This window comes from Oncorhynchus tshawytscha, linkage group LG16 (genome assembly GCF_018296145.1).
Source record: "Oncorhynchus tshawytscha isolate Ot180627B linkage group LG16, Otsh_v2.0, whole genome shotgun sequence".
Taxonomy (NCBI): Eukaryota; Metazoa; Chordata; class Actinopteri; order Salmoniformes; family Salmonidae; genus Oncorhynchus; species Oncorhynchus tshawytscha.
In genome coordinates, this window is record NC_056444.1 from 31,917,766 (window position 1) to 31,936,346 (window position 18,581).

General features: G+C 41.4%; 1 protein-coding gene across 1 annotated transcript in view; it reads left to right on the forward strand.

Annotated features, from left to right (window-relative positions):
* Positions 1–18,581, forward strand: part of LOC112215587 (integrin beta-1) — a 41,187-nt gene that overhangs the window by 12,685 nt on the left and 9,921 nt on the right. Inside the window, 11 exon segments of the mRNA XM_042299097.1 lie at positions 1,253–1,338; positions 1,637–1,856; positions 2,288–2,458; positions 3,750–3,955; positions 4,442–4,597; positions 5,606–5,701; positions 8,989–9,078; positions 9,326–9,466; positions 9,685–9,887; positions 11,289–11,527; positions 11,850–12,072. Of these exon segments, the coding sequence (XP_042155031.1) occupies positions 1,253–1,338; positions 1,637–1,856; positions 2,288–2,458; positions 3,750–3,955; positions 4,442–4,597; positions 5,606–5,701; positions 8,989–9,078; positions 9,326–9,466; positions 9,685–9,887; positions 11,289–11,527; positions 11,850–12,072 (1,831 nt within the window).

An 18,581-nucleotide genomic window follows, 5' to 3' on the forward strand; every position in this document is an offset into this window, starting at 1 on the left:
GTGAAGCACGGGAGTGGCAGCATCATGTTGTGGGGGTGCTTTGCTGCAGGAGGGACTGGTGCACTTCACAAAATAGATGGCATCATGAGGCAGGAAAATAATGTGGATATATTGAAGCAACATCTCAAGTCATCAGTCAGGAAGTTAAAGCTTGGTCGCAAATGGGTCTTTCAAATGGACAGTGACCTCAAACATACTTCCAAAGTTGTGGCAAAATGGTTTAAGGACAACAAAGTCAAGGTATTGGAGTGGCCATCACAAAGCCCTGACCTCAATCATATAGAAAATGTGTGGGCAGAACTGAAAAAGCGTGTGCAAGCAAGGAGGCCTACAAACCTGACTCGGTTACACCTGCTCTGTCAGGAGGAATAGGCCAAAATTCACCCAACTTATTGTGGGAAGCTTGTGGTTCCAATCTTCTCGCATTTAAGAATGATGGAGATCACTGTGTTCTTGGGGACCTTCAATGCTGCAGAAATGTTTTGATTACCCTTCCCCAGAACTGTGCCTCGACATAATCCTGTCTCTGAGCTCTACGGACAATTCCTTTGATCTCATGGCTTTTTCTTTGTTCTGACAGGCACTTTCAACTGTGGGACCATATATAGACAGGTGTGTGCCTTTCCAAACATGTCCAATCAATTGAATTTACCACAGGTAGATTGCAATGATGTTGTAGAAACATCTCAAAGATGATCAATAGAAAAAGGATGCACCTGAGCTCAATGTCGAGTCTCATAGCAAAGGGTGTGAATACTTGTGTAAATAAGGTATTTCTGTTTTTTATTTTTAATACATTTGCAAAATATTGTAAAAACCTGTTTTCACTTTGTCATTATAGGGCATTGTGTGTAGATTACTGAGAATATAAAAAATATATATATATTAGAATAAGACTGTAATGTAGAAAAACTCAAGGGGTCTGATTTCTTTCCGAAGGCACTCAAAAATCACTTTGAGTAACTGTACTCAGATGTATTAAGTGCTACAGGTTTCCTCAAAAGTTGTGTAATGACATCAAACTGGGGTTTACAGTGTATGTTTCTTTGAGCATTTCTTTGAGTATAGTAGTGAAGACATCAACTATGAAACAGTGGAATATTCCATTCTGTCTCTGGCTCAATTTACTGTTCTCTCTGAGCCACACAGTTTTCCAAATTACACAATGTGTACACTCTGGCTTATTTCCTGGTTAGTTTTTAGGAGTCTATGATGAGTTTGAAAAGAAGCCATCTTTGTTTTTCCATTCCAGAAGGGAACGAGTGCATCAAGGCTATTGCTAAATCTTGTGGGGAGTGTATTCAAGTGGGAGCGAAATGTGGCTGGTGCATGGACCCAGTACGTGGATATGAATTTGCCAATAACATTGTTACTGCATTGATGCTACACAACCGTAATATCCACTGACTCAGCGTTACAACTTGCAGGTGTATGCAAATCATTGAATGAATAATCTAAACTGTTCTTTGGAATTTTAAACACTAGTGTGTCAGGCAATATTGTTTTGTAACCTTTATAACCTGCTTGGGAGAGTAGGAAATACATTTTCAGAAAATAAGGACCTTACATTTTGGGTGGATTCCCTCTGAGTGCCATAATGCAATGTTTCATAATACTTATACCTCCTCTCTCCCAGGGGTTCCTGAAGCAGGGTGAGGCCACATCAACCCGCTGTGACGAGCTGGAGTCCCTGAGGAAGAGAGGTTGTAGCTCCACCAAGGTAGAGAACCCCCAAGGCAGCCAGTGGATCCTGAAGAACAAGGCTGTGACCAACCGCATCAAGGGAGCTGAGAATCTCAGAGCAGAGGACATCACACAGATCCAGCCACAGAAACTCACCCTCAGCCTCAGATTGGGTAAAAACTTAAATGGAACTGCTATGTTTAAATGGGATGCATCCCAAATGGAGCTCGTTTCACTATTTAGTGCACTACTTTTGGGTTGGGTAGATATTGGGTGCCATTAGGGATGTAGTCTTAGTTAACTTTGCTTCAGCCAAAACATCTTGTTTGACAACCATTGTTGATGCAGCGTTCCTGCTCTTCCTCCGTGGTCTTTCACTGTTATGTTGATTAGTTACAGTAGCCTCCATTTTCTTTTGAGTGTTTTAGCTATTATTATTTGGAAGGAGTGTTCCTTATACTCTTTCCTGTGAAGGCCAGCACCTTATTTGACAGGGAAGGTGCACATAAATCAAGATTTCATTGTTCACATCAATGTAAATATGCCAGAGTTAGCAAGTCAGTAGTCCCTGGCTTAACCTTGCCCAATTGTCTGTGTACTGCAGGTGAACCCCAGTCTTTTAACTTGAAGTTCAAACGGGCCGAGGATTACCCCATTGACCTCTACTACCTGATGGACCTGTCCTACTCCATGAAGGACGATCTGGAAAACGTCAAGAACCTGGGAACACAGCTCATGCTGGAGATGTCAAAGATCACGTCTGATTTCAGAATCGGTGAGCTTGAGAATCAGCCTGGTTGTATGAGGACTGAGGATGTCCATATTTCTTTGAACCTCTTCTCCATTTTAAATTGATCTCTTCTGCTTTCAGTTCTGGTTGGGCATATTGCATAGTTATACAATGGGTGGGTCTAATCCTGAGTGCTGATTGGTTAAAACCGCATTCCAGCAGGTGTCTATTCCACAAGTTACCACGGGCTATGACTTTAAAATGACTATTTACTCTGTTCCATCTGACTGCACAATCCACTGTCTCATCAGCCCAGCCAGGCACTTTCTAAACTTGATCTCCACTATGAAAAGCATCTAGACATTATCTCACATTTCTTTTAGACTAACTGTTAGTTTTCAACAGCTGAGATTTGTATAAACCTTGCTGTCTGCCTTGCTGTCTGCCTCTCGGACATTTGCAACATTGTTTCAATATTCAAATTCCATCTCAAGCTGTCCCATAATTATGTACGTGTCGGGACGAGACAGACACAGGCAGCGTTTCTCAGCCAGTCAAAATCATGAATCAGCTTCAATAATTTATATGGAAATATATAAAGAAATGTAAATTGAATAAAAGGTTAAACGAAAATCTTTCCAGCTTCAGTTTAACGTGATTGTGTTAGCTGTGTTGTTGGCTAGCTCCTATGCCAGGAGAAATCACGCCTCATTATCTCATTGTTATGGTTGAATCCAAATAAATGTCACTAGAAAACAGCTTATGCAAATCCAGCAAGTTTGCTGTTATTCTGGATGCACTGTTTGACCATGACTGTAAGTTACCCGTAGTTGGCTAGCTAGAAAGCAAGGGATAAGAACGTTACCAGCCAGTATGGCAATGGAACATTAAGAACGAACGACTTGGTCGCATCCATACAGAACATAAAGACTGAACGACTGGATCAACGACCAGCCGGTTTAGGTAGCAACCCTAGATTTGTGTCTGGACTAGATCTTGTGGAAGGGTGACAGTATGAATGAATTCATAAAAATAAAAAAACATTTTTAATGCAGATCTGTCAATCATTATTTGAATATGTTGGTAACCCCTGGTATAAAAGTGATGATGCCCTCAAAGCCGGTGTTGAGAGGATATATTGGCACGGTTTGAATGCCAATAACAACACCCGTGCCAATATATCCTCCAAACACCATTGTACTACCAAACCCATAATGCCCATAAAGATTTCCGGTTTGATCTTAGTATAGACATTTCGAAGCTAACAAATTGGTGTCCCGTCTCCCTAACAATACAGTTTATGTATGGGATGGAACTCTTCTTCTTCTTCTTCTAGGTTTTGGTTCCTTTGTAGAGAAGAAGTTGCTGAACCCCTGTACTGGGGACCAGAACTGCACCAGTCCCTTCAGCTATAAGAACCTCCTGACGCTGACCAGCAATGGACAGGAGTTTAACACCCTGGTTGGTCAACAGCAGATTGATGGAAACCTGGACTCACCAGAGGGAGGCTTCGATGCCATCATGCAAGTGGCTGTGTGTGGTGTAAGTAATATGTTTTTACATCATATTTAGGGATAGTTTCCCAGACATAGATCAAGCCTGGTCCAGGACTGAAAAGATTTCTCCATTGAGCTTACTTTATACTCCAGGACTAGGCTTGATATCTGTCCAGAAAACCAGACCATACAGTTCCAATAATACTTTTATCAGGGCTTTATATTGACTTTCTCATGGTACCAGACCTCAAGACCCTATTCTCTTTTGAGAATGGCTGGAGTCAAGGCTTAATGTGTATATGCTTAGAGAAGGCCTTTTTATAAAACGTTTGAACGTTCATTCACTCTAGGGTGCTAAACTGCTATTTTAAGAGGGTAACCTTTCACATAGTTGTTCATAGTTTTTGATATAAACTTCCTGAATCTTTTGTAAGTCTTGTAATTTTGTTCTCTGGTATTTCTGTAGGCTGTGTCCATTTTCTCTATGTGGTTAATTTTGACATGTTTTAATAGTCCTCCCTCCCTTCCCCAGGAGCACATTGGCTGGAGGAACGTCACCCGTCTGCTGGTGTTCTCCACTGACGCTGGCTTCCACTTTGCTGGAGACGGGAAACTGGGAGGGATAGTTTTGCCCAACGATGGGAAATGTCACCTGGAGAACAACATGTACACAATGAGCCACTACTATGTATGTATGGTAATGTACTATGTACATGTAATGTAATAATGCACTATGTATTATTGTAATGCTCTATGTAGTATAATAATACACTATGTAGTATAATAATGCACTGTGTATTATAGTAATTTACTATGTAGTATAATAATACACTATGTAGAATAATAATGCACTATGCATTATAGTAATACACTATGCAGTATAATAATGCACTATGTATTATAGTAATGCACTATGTAGTATAATAATGCACTATGTAGTATAGTAATTTACTATGTAGTATAATAATACACTATGTAGTATAATATTACACTATGTATTATTGTAATGCACTATGTAGTATAATAATACACTATGTAGTATAATAATGCACTGTGTATTATAGTAATTTACTATGTAGTATAATAATACACTATGTAGAATAATAATGCACTATGCATTATAGTAATACACTATGCAGTATAATAATGCACTATGTATTATAGTAATGCACTATGTAGTATAATAATGCACTATGTAGTATAATAATGCACAATGTAGTATAATAATACACTATGTAGTATAGTAATGCACTATGTAGTATAATAATGCACTATGTAGTATAATAATGCACTATGTAGTATAATAATGCACTATGTAGTATAGTAATGCACTATGCAGTATAGTAATGCACTATGTAGTATAATATTACACTATGTATTATAGTAATGCACTATTTAGTATAATAATGCGATATGTGGTATAAAAATACACTATGTAGTATAATCATGTATTATAGTAATGCACTATGTATTATAGTAATGCATTATAGTAATACACTATGGAGTATAATAATACACTATGTAGTATAATCATGCACTCCTATGTACTGTATGTATTGTGACTTTTCTTTCTAGTCTTCTGTGTGGTCTGCATTTTGAATATGACAAGTTTGAAGGGAATGGGCTACTTGCCCTTAGTGATGTCATCAAAGGGCTTACCTGATACCTGTACTTCCTCATTGACTCCCTGTAACAGGACCACCCCTCCATCGCTCACCTGGTTCAGAAACTTAGCGACAACAACATCCAGACGATCTTTGCCGTCACAGAGGAGTTCCAGCCTGTTTACATGGTCAGTTGTGTGTGTGCGTGCGTGGACGTGTGTGTGGAAAACATTTTCTTCTTTTCAATTTCCTGTGCTTGTCTGTTGTAGGTTAGAAGAAGCCCAACTCTTTGAAGAGCAGCATCTGCTGCTTGTTACCAGTAGCATCTCTTTGGATCTCTGGTTGTTCCCCAAATGGCACCATGTTCCCTAAAAAGTGAACTACTTTTGACGAGATCCCTATGGGCCCAGGTCAATAGTACTGCACTTTGTGGGGAATAGGTTTCCATTTGGGCAGCAGCCTTTGAATGTTCCCTGCTGCCCTCTAGTGCTTTTCAAGCCAATTTGAAGTCTGTCTGGAGTTCCGTAATGACCTTTTATCATATCAACATCAGTCCAATGTTTGGACAATATTTGCAATTGGGACAGAGCAAAATGATAGACTAACTTTAGAAATATCCACCGAAGAAATGAATAAAGCAATAGCTCAACTAAAAGTCAACAAGTCACCAGGCACTGATGGCTTCCCTTCAGAATGGTTCAAGACCTTCAGAGAACAATTAGCACCTCTACTTAAGGCCTGTTTTAACTGGACTCTGAGGGAGGGGGTCTCCCATCTTCATGGAGAGAGGCCATCGTATCTGTAATCCCAAAAGAGGGTAAAGATAAGAAAGAATGCAGTTCATATAGCCCTATCGCAATTCTTAACACAGATTATAAACTATATGCATCAATAATAGCCAAAAGAATGGAGAACATAATCCCAGAATTGATTGACAGAGATCAAACTGGTTTCATACAAAATAGGCAGACACAGGACAATATAAGGAGAACACTACATGTCATGGACCACATTACTCAGAATAAGACAAGTGCAATATGAATCAGCCTAGATGCAGAAAAAGCATTTGATTCAGTAGGATGGGATTACCTATTCCAAGTTATGGAAAGATTTGGTTTCAACAAAGTGATACAGTGCATCAAAACACTGTATTCATGTCCGACCGCTAGAATAAAGATAATGGACATTTGACACGAACGATAAAATTAGAGCGAGGGGCAAGACAAGGCTGTAGTCTATCACCCACGCTCTTCTTCTTGTACCTCGAACCATTAGCACAGGCAATAAGACATGACCCAACCTTAGAGGGAATAACAATAAGAGGCAGTGAACATAAGATATGCATGTATGCTGATGACGTGCTGTTGTTCCTTAAAGACCCAGGCTCAAGTGTACCTAGATTGATGGATGTTTTACAAACATTTGGAACATATTCAGGGTATGTGCTTAACGTACACAAGACCCAAGCCCTGGTATATAATTATACCCCACAGGAAGAGCTGAAGAGTAGGTATAACTTCACCTGGACCTCTTCATCCATTAAATATCTGGGAGTAAATGTACCAAAAGATACACTCAAACTTTATTGCATGAATTACGATCACATTAACAAGAAAATATATGATGACCTAGACAGGTGAAATTCACTTCCCTTAGATCTTAGTAGTATAATTGAAACAATCCAAATGAACATCCTGCCAAGGTTACTGTATTTGTTCCAATCACTGCCCATAGAAATCCCGCCTAAACAGTTTAGGGAATGGGATAAACGGATATCAAGGTTTATCTGGAACAGTAAGAGATCAAGAACTAGATATACCACATTACAGTTACCAAAAAACTGTGGGGGTATGGCCTTACCAAACCTAAAAGATTATTATGTGTCAGCCCAATTGAGACCCCTGGTGTGTTGGTGCAATTCAGAATACGAATCCAAATGGAAAGACATCAAGACTACTTTGACAGAGATACCCATACAGTCAGTTTTGGGAAATAAGGACATGGTAAAAGAAATATACAATATACAAAATCAGTAGTTAAGCAAAATAATTTAGACAGAGAGATCAAACTGCTGAGTTGGCCCGCATACGACCCCAGCTTCATCCCTGCAACCCAGGACTGCAGGTTTAAACAATGGACACAGAGAGGCATCACATCATTCAGTACATTTATAAGGAATGGGAACCTAGATAACTTCCAGGACCTAAGTAAAAAACATGGCTTTGATAAACAAGATTTTTACAGATACCTCTGTAAAAGTTCAACACTATTTCTTAAGGGAGATAAAAGTGACTGACCCTCGAGCACCTCCAAAATTAATCCAAATATTCACGAACGCATACAAGTTGGGGAGTAACAAAAAAACTATTTCAAACCTCTACTTGGCTATTCAATCCTCAAAGAAACATTCTACAAACTATATGTATATTAAAAAGAAATGGGAGGAACTTAACATTGAAATAACTGATGAAACATGGTTGAACATATTAGACTCAACATATTAGACTCGACATTTGTACTTTCTTTGTGTTCCTACAATAAAAACAAAAAAAAGTTCTACAGCTGCAACATCGAGAGCATCCTGACCAGTTGCATCACTGCCTGTTACGGCAATTTGCTCGGCCTCCGACCTCAAGGCACTACAGACGGTAGTGCGTACGGCCCAGTACATCACTGGGGCTAAACTGCCTGCCATCCAGAACCTCTACACCAGGCGGTGTCAGAGGAAGGCCCTAAAAATTGTCAAAGACCCCAGCCCCCCCAGTCATAGACTGTTCTCTCTACTACCGCATGACAAACGGTACCAGAGTGCCAAGTCTAAGACAAAAAGGCTTCTCAACAGTTTTTACTACCAAGCCATAAGACTCCTGAACAGGTAATCAAATGGCTACCTGGACTATTTGCATTGTGTGTCACCCCCAACCCCTCTTTTACCTCAATTGGTCAGACCAACCAGTGCTCCCGCGTATTGGCTAACCGGGCTACTCTCTGTTCATCATATATTCATAGTCACTTTAACCATATTTACATGCACACACTACCTCAATCAGCCTGACTAACCGGTGTCTGTATATAGCCTCGCTACTGTTATTTTCAACTGTCTTTTTACTGTTGTTTTATTTCTTTACTTACCTATTGTTCACCTCATACCTTTTTTGCACTATTGGTTAGAGCCTGTAAGCAAGCATTTCACTGTAAGGTCTACACCAGTTGTATTCGGAGCAGGTGACAAATAAACTTTCATTTGATCTGATCTCTGAATTTAGAACCTAACACTGCAAAAAGTTGTAACTTTAGATTGACCTTTACCACTATGTGATGCAGACCACAATCAAACTACTCAGCAATCTTAATGGGTCAGGCAAAACATGACAAAACTGTTTTGCTCTAGACTTTTTATTTATTTAGAGATTGACAGGATTCCAATTGACATATGAGTACATGATCATTTAGTGTATTGTGTTTTCTCTCTCAGGAGTTAAAGAATCTCATTCCTAAATCTGCAGTGGGGATACTCTCTGCTAACTCCAGCAACGTTATCAACCTCATTATTGATGCCTACAATGTAAGTATAGATTGGATTGGTTTAGTTACTGGAGAAGATGCACTTCTGCACACTGTCTAACTTTGATCCTTAAAATAGTTGGCAAAACCATGCTGCTGCTACTGTTAAGTCATCACATTTCTCTTTCTGAACTGATCTTTTTATGGGAATAGTCAAAAATATGCATTTCTGCGTTTGTAAAACTGAAGCCTGCTGAAAATGTTGTATATAGTGTACAAAGGGCTAATTGTTGTTCTTTATGTGCTAGTCTCTTTCCTCAGAGGTGATTCTGGAGAACAGCAAGCTACCAGAGGGAGTGACCATAATGTATCAGTCACGCTGCAAGAACGGAGTGACTGGTGAGGGAGAGATGGGAAGAAAATGCTCCGATATCTCCATCGGTGACGATGTGAGAAACCAAAACAACACGCCATTGAATGTTTTCTATTCTAAATACATATGTATTTATTTTTTAATTAAAAAAAAATCTTTCTAGTTCAGTTATTTTAGCTTATCAAGTAAATATAATGTTTTCCGTATCTGTAGGTGTCAAGGTCATTGTTTTTATTACAAAATGTGATTATTATGCCTTATGTGTGAATGCATCCCTTCATCCCTGATCTGTAGGTGTCTTTCACCATACGCATCACAGCTAAGCAGTGTCCTAAAATGGGCAAACCAGAGACCATCAAGATCAAACCCCTAGGGTTCAATGAGGAGGTGGAGATCACTCTGAACTTCATCTGCGAGTGTGACTGTCACAAAGATGGCATTGAGAACAGTGACATCTGCCACAACGGCAACGGGACATATGAATGTGGAGCCTGCAGGTAAGGCACTTATGTTTCACTAGCAGAAGATCTTAACCCTTTATTCACTTTCCATATTTTATCATTTCCATGGCATAGAGATACATCATGATATTTGATACCGTATATACAGTGCATTCCGAAAGTATTCAGACCCCTTCCCCCTTTCCACATTTTGTTAAGTTACATCTTTATTCTAAAATGCATTACACATTTTTTCCCCCTCATCAATCTACACACAATGCCCAATAATGACAAAGCAAAAACAGTTTTTTAGAAATGTTTTACATTTATTAAAACAAAAAAACAGATAACTTATTTACATTAGTATTTAGACCCATTGCTATGAGACACACAAAATTGAGCTCAGGTGCACCCTGTTTCCATTGATCATCCTTGAGATGTTGACTGGACATGATTTGGAAAGGCACACACCTGTCTATATAAGGTCGCACAGTTGACAGTGCATGTCAGAGCAAAAACCAAACCATGCGGTGGAAGGAGTTGTCCGTAGAGCTCCAAGACAGGATTGTGTCGAGGCACAGATCTTGGGAAGGGTACCAAAAACGTCCAGTGAAGGTCCCCAAGAACACAGTGGACTCCATCATTCTTAAATGGAAGAAGATTGGAACCACCAAGACTTTTCCTAGAGCTGGCCGCCCAGCCAAACTGAGCAATCGGGGAAGAAGGGCCTTGGTCATGGAGGTGACCAAGAACCCGATAGTCACTCTGACAGAGCTCCAGAGTTCACCTGTGGAGATGGGAGAACCTTCCAGAAGGATAACCATCTCCGCAGCACTCCTCCAATCAGGCCTTTATGGTAGAGTGGCAAGACAGAAGCCACTCTTCAGTAAAAGGCACATGACAAGGCTTGGAGTTTACCAAAAGGCACCCAAAGGACTCTCAGACCATGAGAAACAAGATGATCTGGTCTGATGAAACCAAGATTGAACTCTTTGGCCTGAATCTCAAACGTCACGTCTGGAGGAAACCTGGTAGCATCCCTTCGGTGAAGCATGGTGGTGGCAGCATCATTCTGTGGGGATGTGTTTCAGCGGCAGGGACTGGGAGACTACTCAGAATCGAGGGAAAGATGAATGGAGAAAAGTTCAGAGAGATCTTTGAAATTATTAATACATTTACAAGAATGTCTAAAAACTGTTTTTTTTGTTTTGTCATCATGGGGAATTGTGTGTAGATTGATGAGGGGGAAAAAAACTATTGAATCCATTTTAGAATAAGACTGTAGTGTGGAAAAAGTCAAGGGAATACTTCCCGAATGCACTTTATAATGTGTTGTAAATCCATTTCTATGGGCCATTAGCATGTGACTGTTTGTATGTGAATATTTTTACATAGTCAGTCTTTTATGTAGTCCTCCCTTGTTGTTAATAACATTACATTTCCTTTATTATCTGTCAGGTGCAATGAGGGCCGTATTGGTAGACAGTGTGAGTGCAGCACCAACGAGGTGACCATCGAAGACCTGGATAAGAGCTGCCGTAAAGACAGAGGTACAGACATCTGCAGCAACAACGGAGACTGTGTGTGTGGAACCTGTGAGTGCAAGAAGAGAGAGAACCCAGAGGAGCGCTACAGCGGGATGTTCTGCGAGTGTGACAACTTCAACTGTGACCGCTCCAACAACAAACTCTGTGGAGGTACGCGAGTTCAGTTCATTGGATGATCAGTAAAGATTTAGCTTGCTGTGAAATGACGGTTCAAGACCTGTGTTACATCTGAAGACTTGTGGAACATATTCCTCAGAACACAAACTACCTCTAGTGTTTGTGGCGTAATGGGTGATTTCCCAGTTAAAATAGAGATCAGTTGATAAAATCAGACATGGCCTTTTAACGAAATTAGATTTCCCGTGTTCAATTTAGCTTAATTTCATCTCTAATCTAGAATATTATCTATAATATGAAATGATGTTTGAACTATAGAGGATCATCTCTGACCCTGTGTGTTGTGTTGTGGCAGGACATGGTCACTGTGAGTGCAGGTGGTGTATATGTGATGCCAACTGGACAGGCAGTGCCTGTGACTGTTCTCTGGACACCACGACCTGCCTGGCTTCAAACAAGCAGATCTGTAACGGACGAGGCACCTGTGAGTGTGGCACCTGCAAGTGTACTAACCCAAAGTTCCAGGGCCCCAGCTGTGAGATCTGTCCTACCTGTCCAGGGGTCTGCACAGAACACAAGTGAGTTGAATAAAGGAATGGATGAATTGTATTTGTTTATTTTATTCTGTTTTAACTATGCAGAAAACAACAATATACAACAAGTTTATTTCCAAAATGCTCTCTTGAAAAGAATTCACGCGTTTTTACATCAGAAATGATTCCTTATGGGTACCTTCATGTGTGTGTAAAATATTACTGTTCTCTGATGTTTTTATTCATAGATTTTAGATGAAAAATGTTATTTTTTTGGAAACCACAATGCAAAATGTATACTTTAGTCTCAGGTCCTGTCTGTCCATTGTTTAGCATGAATGGAATGTTCGTATCCTGTATATTTGACTGCGATACATTGCATTCGGAAATTATTCAGGCCCCTTGACTTTTTCCGCATTTTGTTATGTTACAGCCTTATTCTAAAATGGATTAAATGTTTTTATTTCCTCATCAATCTACACACAATAATCCATAATGACAAAGCAAAAACAGGCTTTACGTTTTTTTAGCACATTTATTGAAGATAAAAACTGAAATCTCACGTTTACGTAAGTATTCAGACGTTTTACTCAGTACCTTGTTGAAGCACCTTTGGCAGCGATTACAGCCTCAAGTCTTTTTGGGGATGATGCTACAAGCTTGACAAACCAATATTTGGGGAATTTCTCCCATTCTTCTCTGCAGATCCTCTCAAGCTCTGTCAGGTTGGATAGGGAGCATCGCTGCACAGCTATTTTCAGGTCTCTCCAGAGAGGTTTGATCAGGTTCAAGTCCGGGCTCCGACTGGGCCACTCAAGGACATTAAGAGACTTTTCCCGAAGCCACTCCTGCGTTTTATTGGCTGTGTGCTTAGGGTTGTTGTTCTGTAGGAAGGTGAACCTTAGTTTCAGTCTGAGGTCCTGAGCTCTCTGGAGCAGGTTTTCATCAAGGATCTCTCTGTACTTTGCTCCGTTCATCTTTCCCTCGATTCTGACTTGTCTCTGTGTCCCTGGCGGTCAAACATCCCCACGGCATGATGCTACCACCATCGTGCTTCACCAGGTTTCCTCCAGACGTGAAGCTTGGCATTCAGGCCAAAGAGATCAGTCTTGGTTTTATCCGACCAGAGAATCTTGTTTCTCATGGTGTGAGTGCTTTGGGTGCTTTTTGTCAAACTCCAAGCAGGCTTTCATGTGCCTTTTTACTGAGGAGTGGCTTCTGTCTGGCCACTCTACCATAAAGGCCTGATTGGTGGAGTAGTGCAGGGATGGTTGTCCTTCTGGAAGGTTCTCCAATCTCCACAGTGGAACTCTGGAGCACTGCACCAATCAGGCCTTTATGTTAGAGTTGCCAGACGGAAACCACTCCTCAGTAAAAGGCACATACAGTGGGGAGAACAAGTATTTGATACACTGCCGATTTTGCAGGTTTTCCTACTTACAAAGCATGTAGAGGTATGTAATTTTTATCATAGGTACACTTCAACTGTGAGAGACGGAATCTAAAACAAAAATCCCGAAAATCACATTGTATGATTTTTAAGTAATTCATTTGCATTTTATTGCATGACATAAGTATTTGATCACCTACCAACCAGTAAGAATTCCGGCTCTCACAGTTTTTCTTTAAGAAGCCCTCCTGTTCTCCACTCATTACCTGTATTAACTGCACCTGTTTGAACAAAAGACACCTGTCCACACACTCAATCAAACAGACTCCAACCTCTCCACAATGGCCAAGACCAAAGAGCTGTGTAAGGACATCAGGGATAAAATTGTAGACCTGCACAAGGCTGGGATGGGCTACAGGACAATAGGCAAGCAGCTTGATGAGAAGGCAACAACTTTGGCGCAATTATTAGAAAATGGAAGAAGTTCAAGATGACTGTCAATCACCCTCGGTCTGGGGCTCCAAGCAAGATCTCACCTCGTGGGGCATCAATGATCATGAGGAAGGTGAGGGATCAACCCAGAACTACACGTCAGGACCTGGTCAATGACCTGAAGAGAGCTGGGACCACAGTCTCAAAGAAAACCAGTAGTAACACACTACGCCGTCATGGATTAAAATCCTGCAGCGCACACAAGATCCCCCTGCTCAAGCCAGCGCGTGTCCAGGCCCGTCTGAAGTTTGCCAATGACCATCTGGATGATCCAGAGGAGGAATGGGAAAAGGTCATGTGGTCTGATGAGACAAAAATAGAGCTTTTTGGTCTAAACTCCACTCGCCGTGTTTGGAGGAAGAAGAAGGATGAGTACAACCCCAAGAATACTATCCCAACCGTGAAGCATGGAGGTGGAAACATCATTCTTTGGGGATGCTTTTCTGCAAAGGGGACAGGACGACTGCACCGTATCTAGGGGAGGATGGATGGACATGTATCGCAAGATCTTTGCCAACAACCTCCTTCCCTCAGTAAGAGCATTGAAGATGGGTTTTGGCTGGGTCTTCCAGCATGACAACGAACCGAAACACACAGCCAGGGCAACTAAGGAGTGGCTCCGTAAGAAGCATCTCAAGGTCCTGGAGTGGCCTAGCGAGTCTCCAGACCTGAACCCAATAGAAATCTTTGGAGGGAGCTGAAAGTCTATATTGCCCAGCGACAGCCCCGAAACCTGAAGGATCTGGAGAAGGTCTGTATGGAGAAGTGGGCCAAAATCCCTGCTGCAGTGTGTGCAAACCTGGTCAAGAACTACAGGAAACATATGATCTCTGTAATTGCAAACAAAGGTTTCTGTACCAAATATTAAGTTCTGCATTTCTGATGTATCAAATACTTGTCATGCAATAAAATGCTAATTAATTACTTAAAAATCATACAATGTGATTTTCTGGATTTTTGTTTTAGATTCCGTCTCTCACAGTTGAAGTATACCTGATAAAAATGACAGACCTCTACATGCTTTGTAAGTAGGAAAACCTGCAAAATCGGCAGTGTATCAAATACTTGTTCTCCACACTGTATAAGCCCACTTGAAGTTTGCCAAAAGGCACCTAAAGGACTCTCAGATCATGAGAAAGAAGATTCTCCGGTCTGATGAAACAAAGATTGAACACTTTGGCCTGAATGCCAAGCTTCACGTCTGGAGGAAACTTGGCACCATCCCTATGGTGAAGTATGGTGGTGGCAACATCATGCTGTGGGGATGTTTTTCTGCAGCAGGGACTCGGAGACTTAGTAAGGATCAAGGGAAAGATGAACACAGCGGCAGGGTAGCCTAGTGGTTAGAGTGGTGGACTTGTAACCGAAAGGTTGCAAGTTCAAATCCCTGAGCTGACAAGGTACAAATCTGTTGTTCTGCTCCTGAACAGGCAGTTAACCATAGTTCACCCACTGTTCCTAGGCCGTCATTGAAAATAAGAATTTGTTCTTAACTGACTTGCCTAGTTAAATAAATTTAAAAAACAGATGAAACCTGGTCCAGAGAGCTCAGGACCTCAGAAGGTTCAGCGTCTAATGCAGGAGTGGAATCAGGATAAGTCTCTGGATGTCCTTGAGTGGCCCAGCCAGAGCCTGGACTTGAACCCGATCAAACATCTCTGGAGAGACCTGATAATAGCTGTGCAGTGACGCTCCCCATCCCACCTCACAGAGAAGAATGGGAGAAACTCCCCAAATATCAAATTTATCAGCTGATATATCAAACCGAGCCTAAAACCCCAAACAGCAAGCAATGCAGGTGTAGAAGCACCTAGGAAGAAACCTAGAGAGGAACCAGGCTATGAGGGGTGGCCAGTCCTCTTCTGGCTGTGCCGGGTCGAGATTATAACAGAACATGGCCAAGATGTTCAAATGTTCATAAATAACCAGTATGGTCAAATAATAATAATCACAGTAGTTGTCGAGGGTGCAACAAGTCAGCACATCATAAGTAAATGTCAGTTGTCATGGTTGATCATTCAGAGTATCCGCTCCTGCTGTCCTGCTGCTCCTGCTGTCTCTAGAGAGTTGAAAAGTGCAGGTCTGGGACAGGTAGCACGTCCGGTGAATAGGTCAGGGTTCCATAGCCGCAGGCAGAACAGTTGAAACTGGAGCAGCAGCGCGGCCAGGTGGACTGGGGACAGCAAGGAGTCATCATGCCAGGCATTCCTGGGGCATGGTCCTAGGGCTCAGGTCCTACGAGAGAGAGAGAAAGAAAGAAAGGATTAGAGAGAGCATACTTAAATTCACACAGGACACCGGATAAGACAGGAGAAATACTCCAGATATAACAGACTGACCCTAGCCCCCCGACACTTAAACTACTGCAGCATAAATACTGGAGGATGAGACAGGAGGGGGCATGGAAGAGCACCAGTAAGAGACTCAGCCCCAGGCAGAGAATCCCAGTGGGGAGAGGGGAACCGGCCAGGCAGAGACAGCAGGGGCGGTTCGTTGTTCCAGAGCCTTTCTCTTCACTCCTGGGCCAGACTACACTCAATCATATGCCCGACTGAAGAGATGAGTCTTCAATAAAGACTTAAAGGTTGAGACCGAGTCTGCGTCTCTCACATGGGTAGGCAGACCATTCCATAAAAATGGAGCTCTATAGGAGAAAGCCCTGCCTCCAGCTGTTTGCTTAGAAATTTTAGGGACAATTAGGAGGCCTGCGTCTTGTGACCTTAGCGTACGTGTAGGTATGTACGGCAGGACCAAATCGGAAAGATAGGTAGGAGAAAGCCCATGTAATGCTTTGTAGGTTAGCAGTAAAACCTTGAAATCAGCCCTTGCCTTAACAGGAAGCCCATGTAGGGAGGTTAGTACTGGAGTAATATGATCAAATGTTTTGGTTTTAGTCAGGATTCTAGCAGCCGTATTTAGCACTAACTGAAGTTTATTTAGTGCTTTTTATTTAGCCGGAAAGTAGAGCATTGCAGTAGTCTAATCTAGAAGTAACAAAAGCATGGATTCATTTTTTTGCATCATTTTTGGACAGAAAGTTTCTGATTTTTGCAATGTTACGTAGATGGAAAAAAAGCTGTCCTTGAAACAGTCTTGATATGTTCATCAAAAGAGAAATCAGGGTCCAGAGTAACGCCGAGGTCCTTCACAGTTTTATTTGAGACGACTGTACAACCATCAAGATTAATTGTCAGATTCAACAGAAGATCTCTTTGTTTCTTGGGACCTAGAACAAGCATCTCTGTTTTGTCCGAGTTTAAAAGTAGAACGTTTTCAGCCATCCACTTCCTTATGTCTGAAACACAGGCTTCTAGCAAGGGCAATTTTGGTTTCATTGAAATGTAAAGCTGTGTGTCATCCACATAGCAGTGAAAGTTAACATTACGTTTTCAAATGACATCCCCAAGAGTTAAAATATATAGTGAACACAATAGTGGTCCTAAAACAGAACCTTGAGGAACACCGAAATGTACAGTTGATTTGTCAGAGGACAAACCATTCACAGAGACAAATTGATATCTTTCCGACAGATAAGATCTAAACCAGGCCAGAACTTGTCCGTGTAGACCAATTTGGGTTTCCAATCTCTCCAAAAGAATGTGGTGATTGATGGTATCAAAAGCAGCACTAAGGTCTAGGAGCACGAGGACAGATGCAGAGCCTCGGTCTGACACCATTAAAAGGTCATTTACCACCTTCACAAGTGCAGTCTCAGTGCTATGATGTGTTGACTGAAGCATTTCGTATATACATTGTTTGTCGTCAGGGAGGCAGTGAGTTGCTGCGCAACATCTTTTTCAAAAATGTTTGAGAGGAATGGAAGATTTGATATAGGCTGATAGTTTTTTAAAAATTTTTATGGGTCCAAGTTTGGCTTTTTCAAGAGAGGCTTTATTACTGCCACTTTTAGTGATTTTGGTACACATCCGGTGGATAGAGAGCCGTTTATTATGTTCAACATAGGAGGGCCAAGCACAGGAAGCAGCTCTTTCAGTAGTTTAGTTGGAATAGGGTCCAGTATGCAGCTTGAAGGTTTAGAAGCCATGATTATTTTCAGCATTGTGTCAAGAGATATAGTACTAAAACACTTGAGTGTCTCCCTTGATCCTAGGTCCTGGCAGAGTTGTGCAGACTCAGGACAACTGAGCTTTGGAGGAATACGCAGATTTAAAGAGGAGTCCTTAATTTGCTTTCTAATGATCATGATCTTTTCCTCAAAGAAGTTCATGAATTTATTACTGCTGAAGTGAAAGCCATCCTCTCTTGGGGAATGCTGCTTTTTAGTTAGCTTTGCGACAGTATAAAAAAGACATTTCGGATTGTTCTTATTTTCCTCAATTAAGTTGGAAAAATAGGATGATCGAGCAGCAGTGAGGGCTCTTCGATACTGCATGGGACTGTCTTTCCAAGCTAGTCGGAAGACTTCCAGTTTGGTGTGGCGCCATTTCCATTCCAATTTTCTGGAAGCTTGCTTCAGAGCTCGGGTATTTTCTGTATACCAGGGAGATAGTTTCTTATGACCAATGTTTTTAGTTTTTAGGGGTGCAACTGATTCTAGGGTATTGCGCTTGGTTAAATTGTGTTCCTCAGTTAGGTGGTTAACTGACTTTTGTCCTCTGACGTCCTTGGGTAGGCAGAGGGAGTCTGGAAGGGCATCAATGAATCTTTGGGT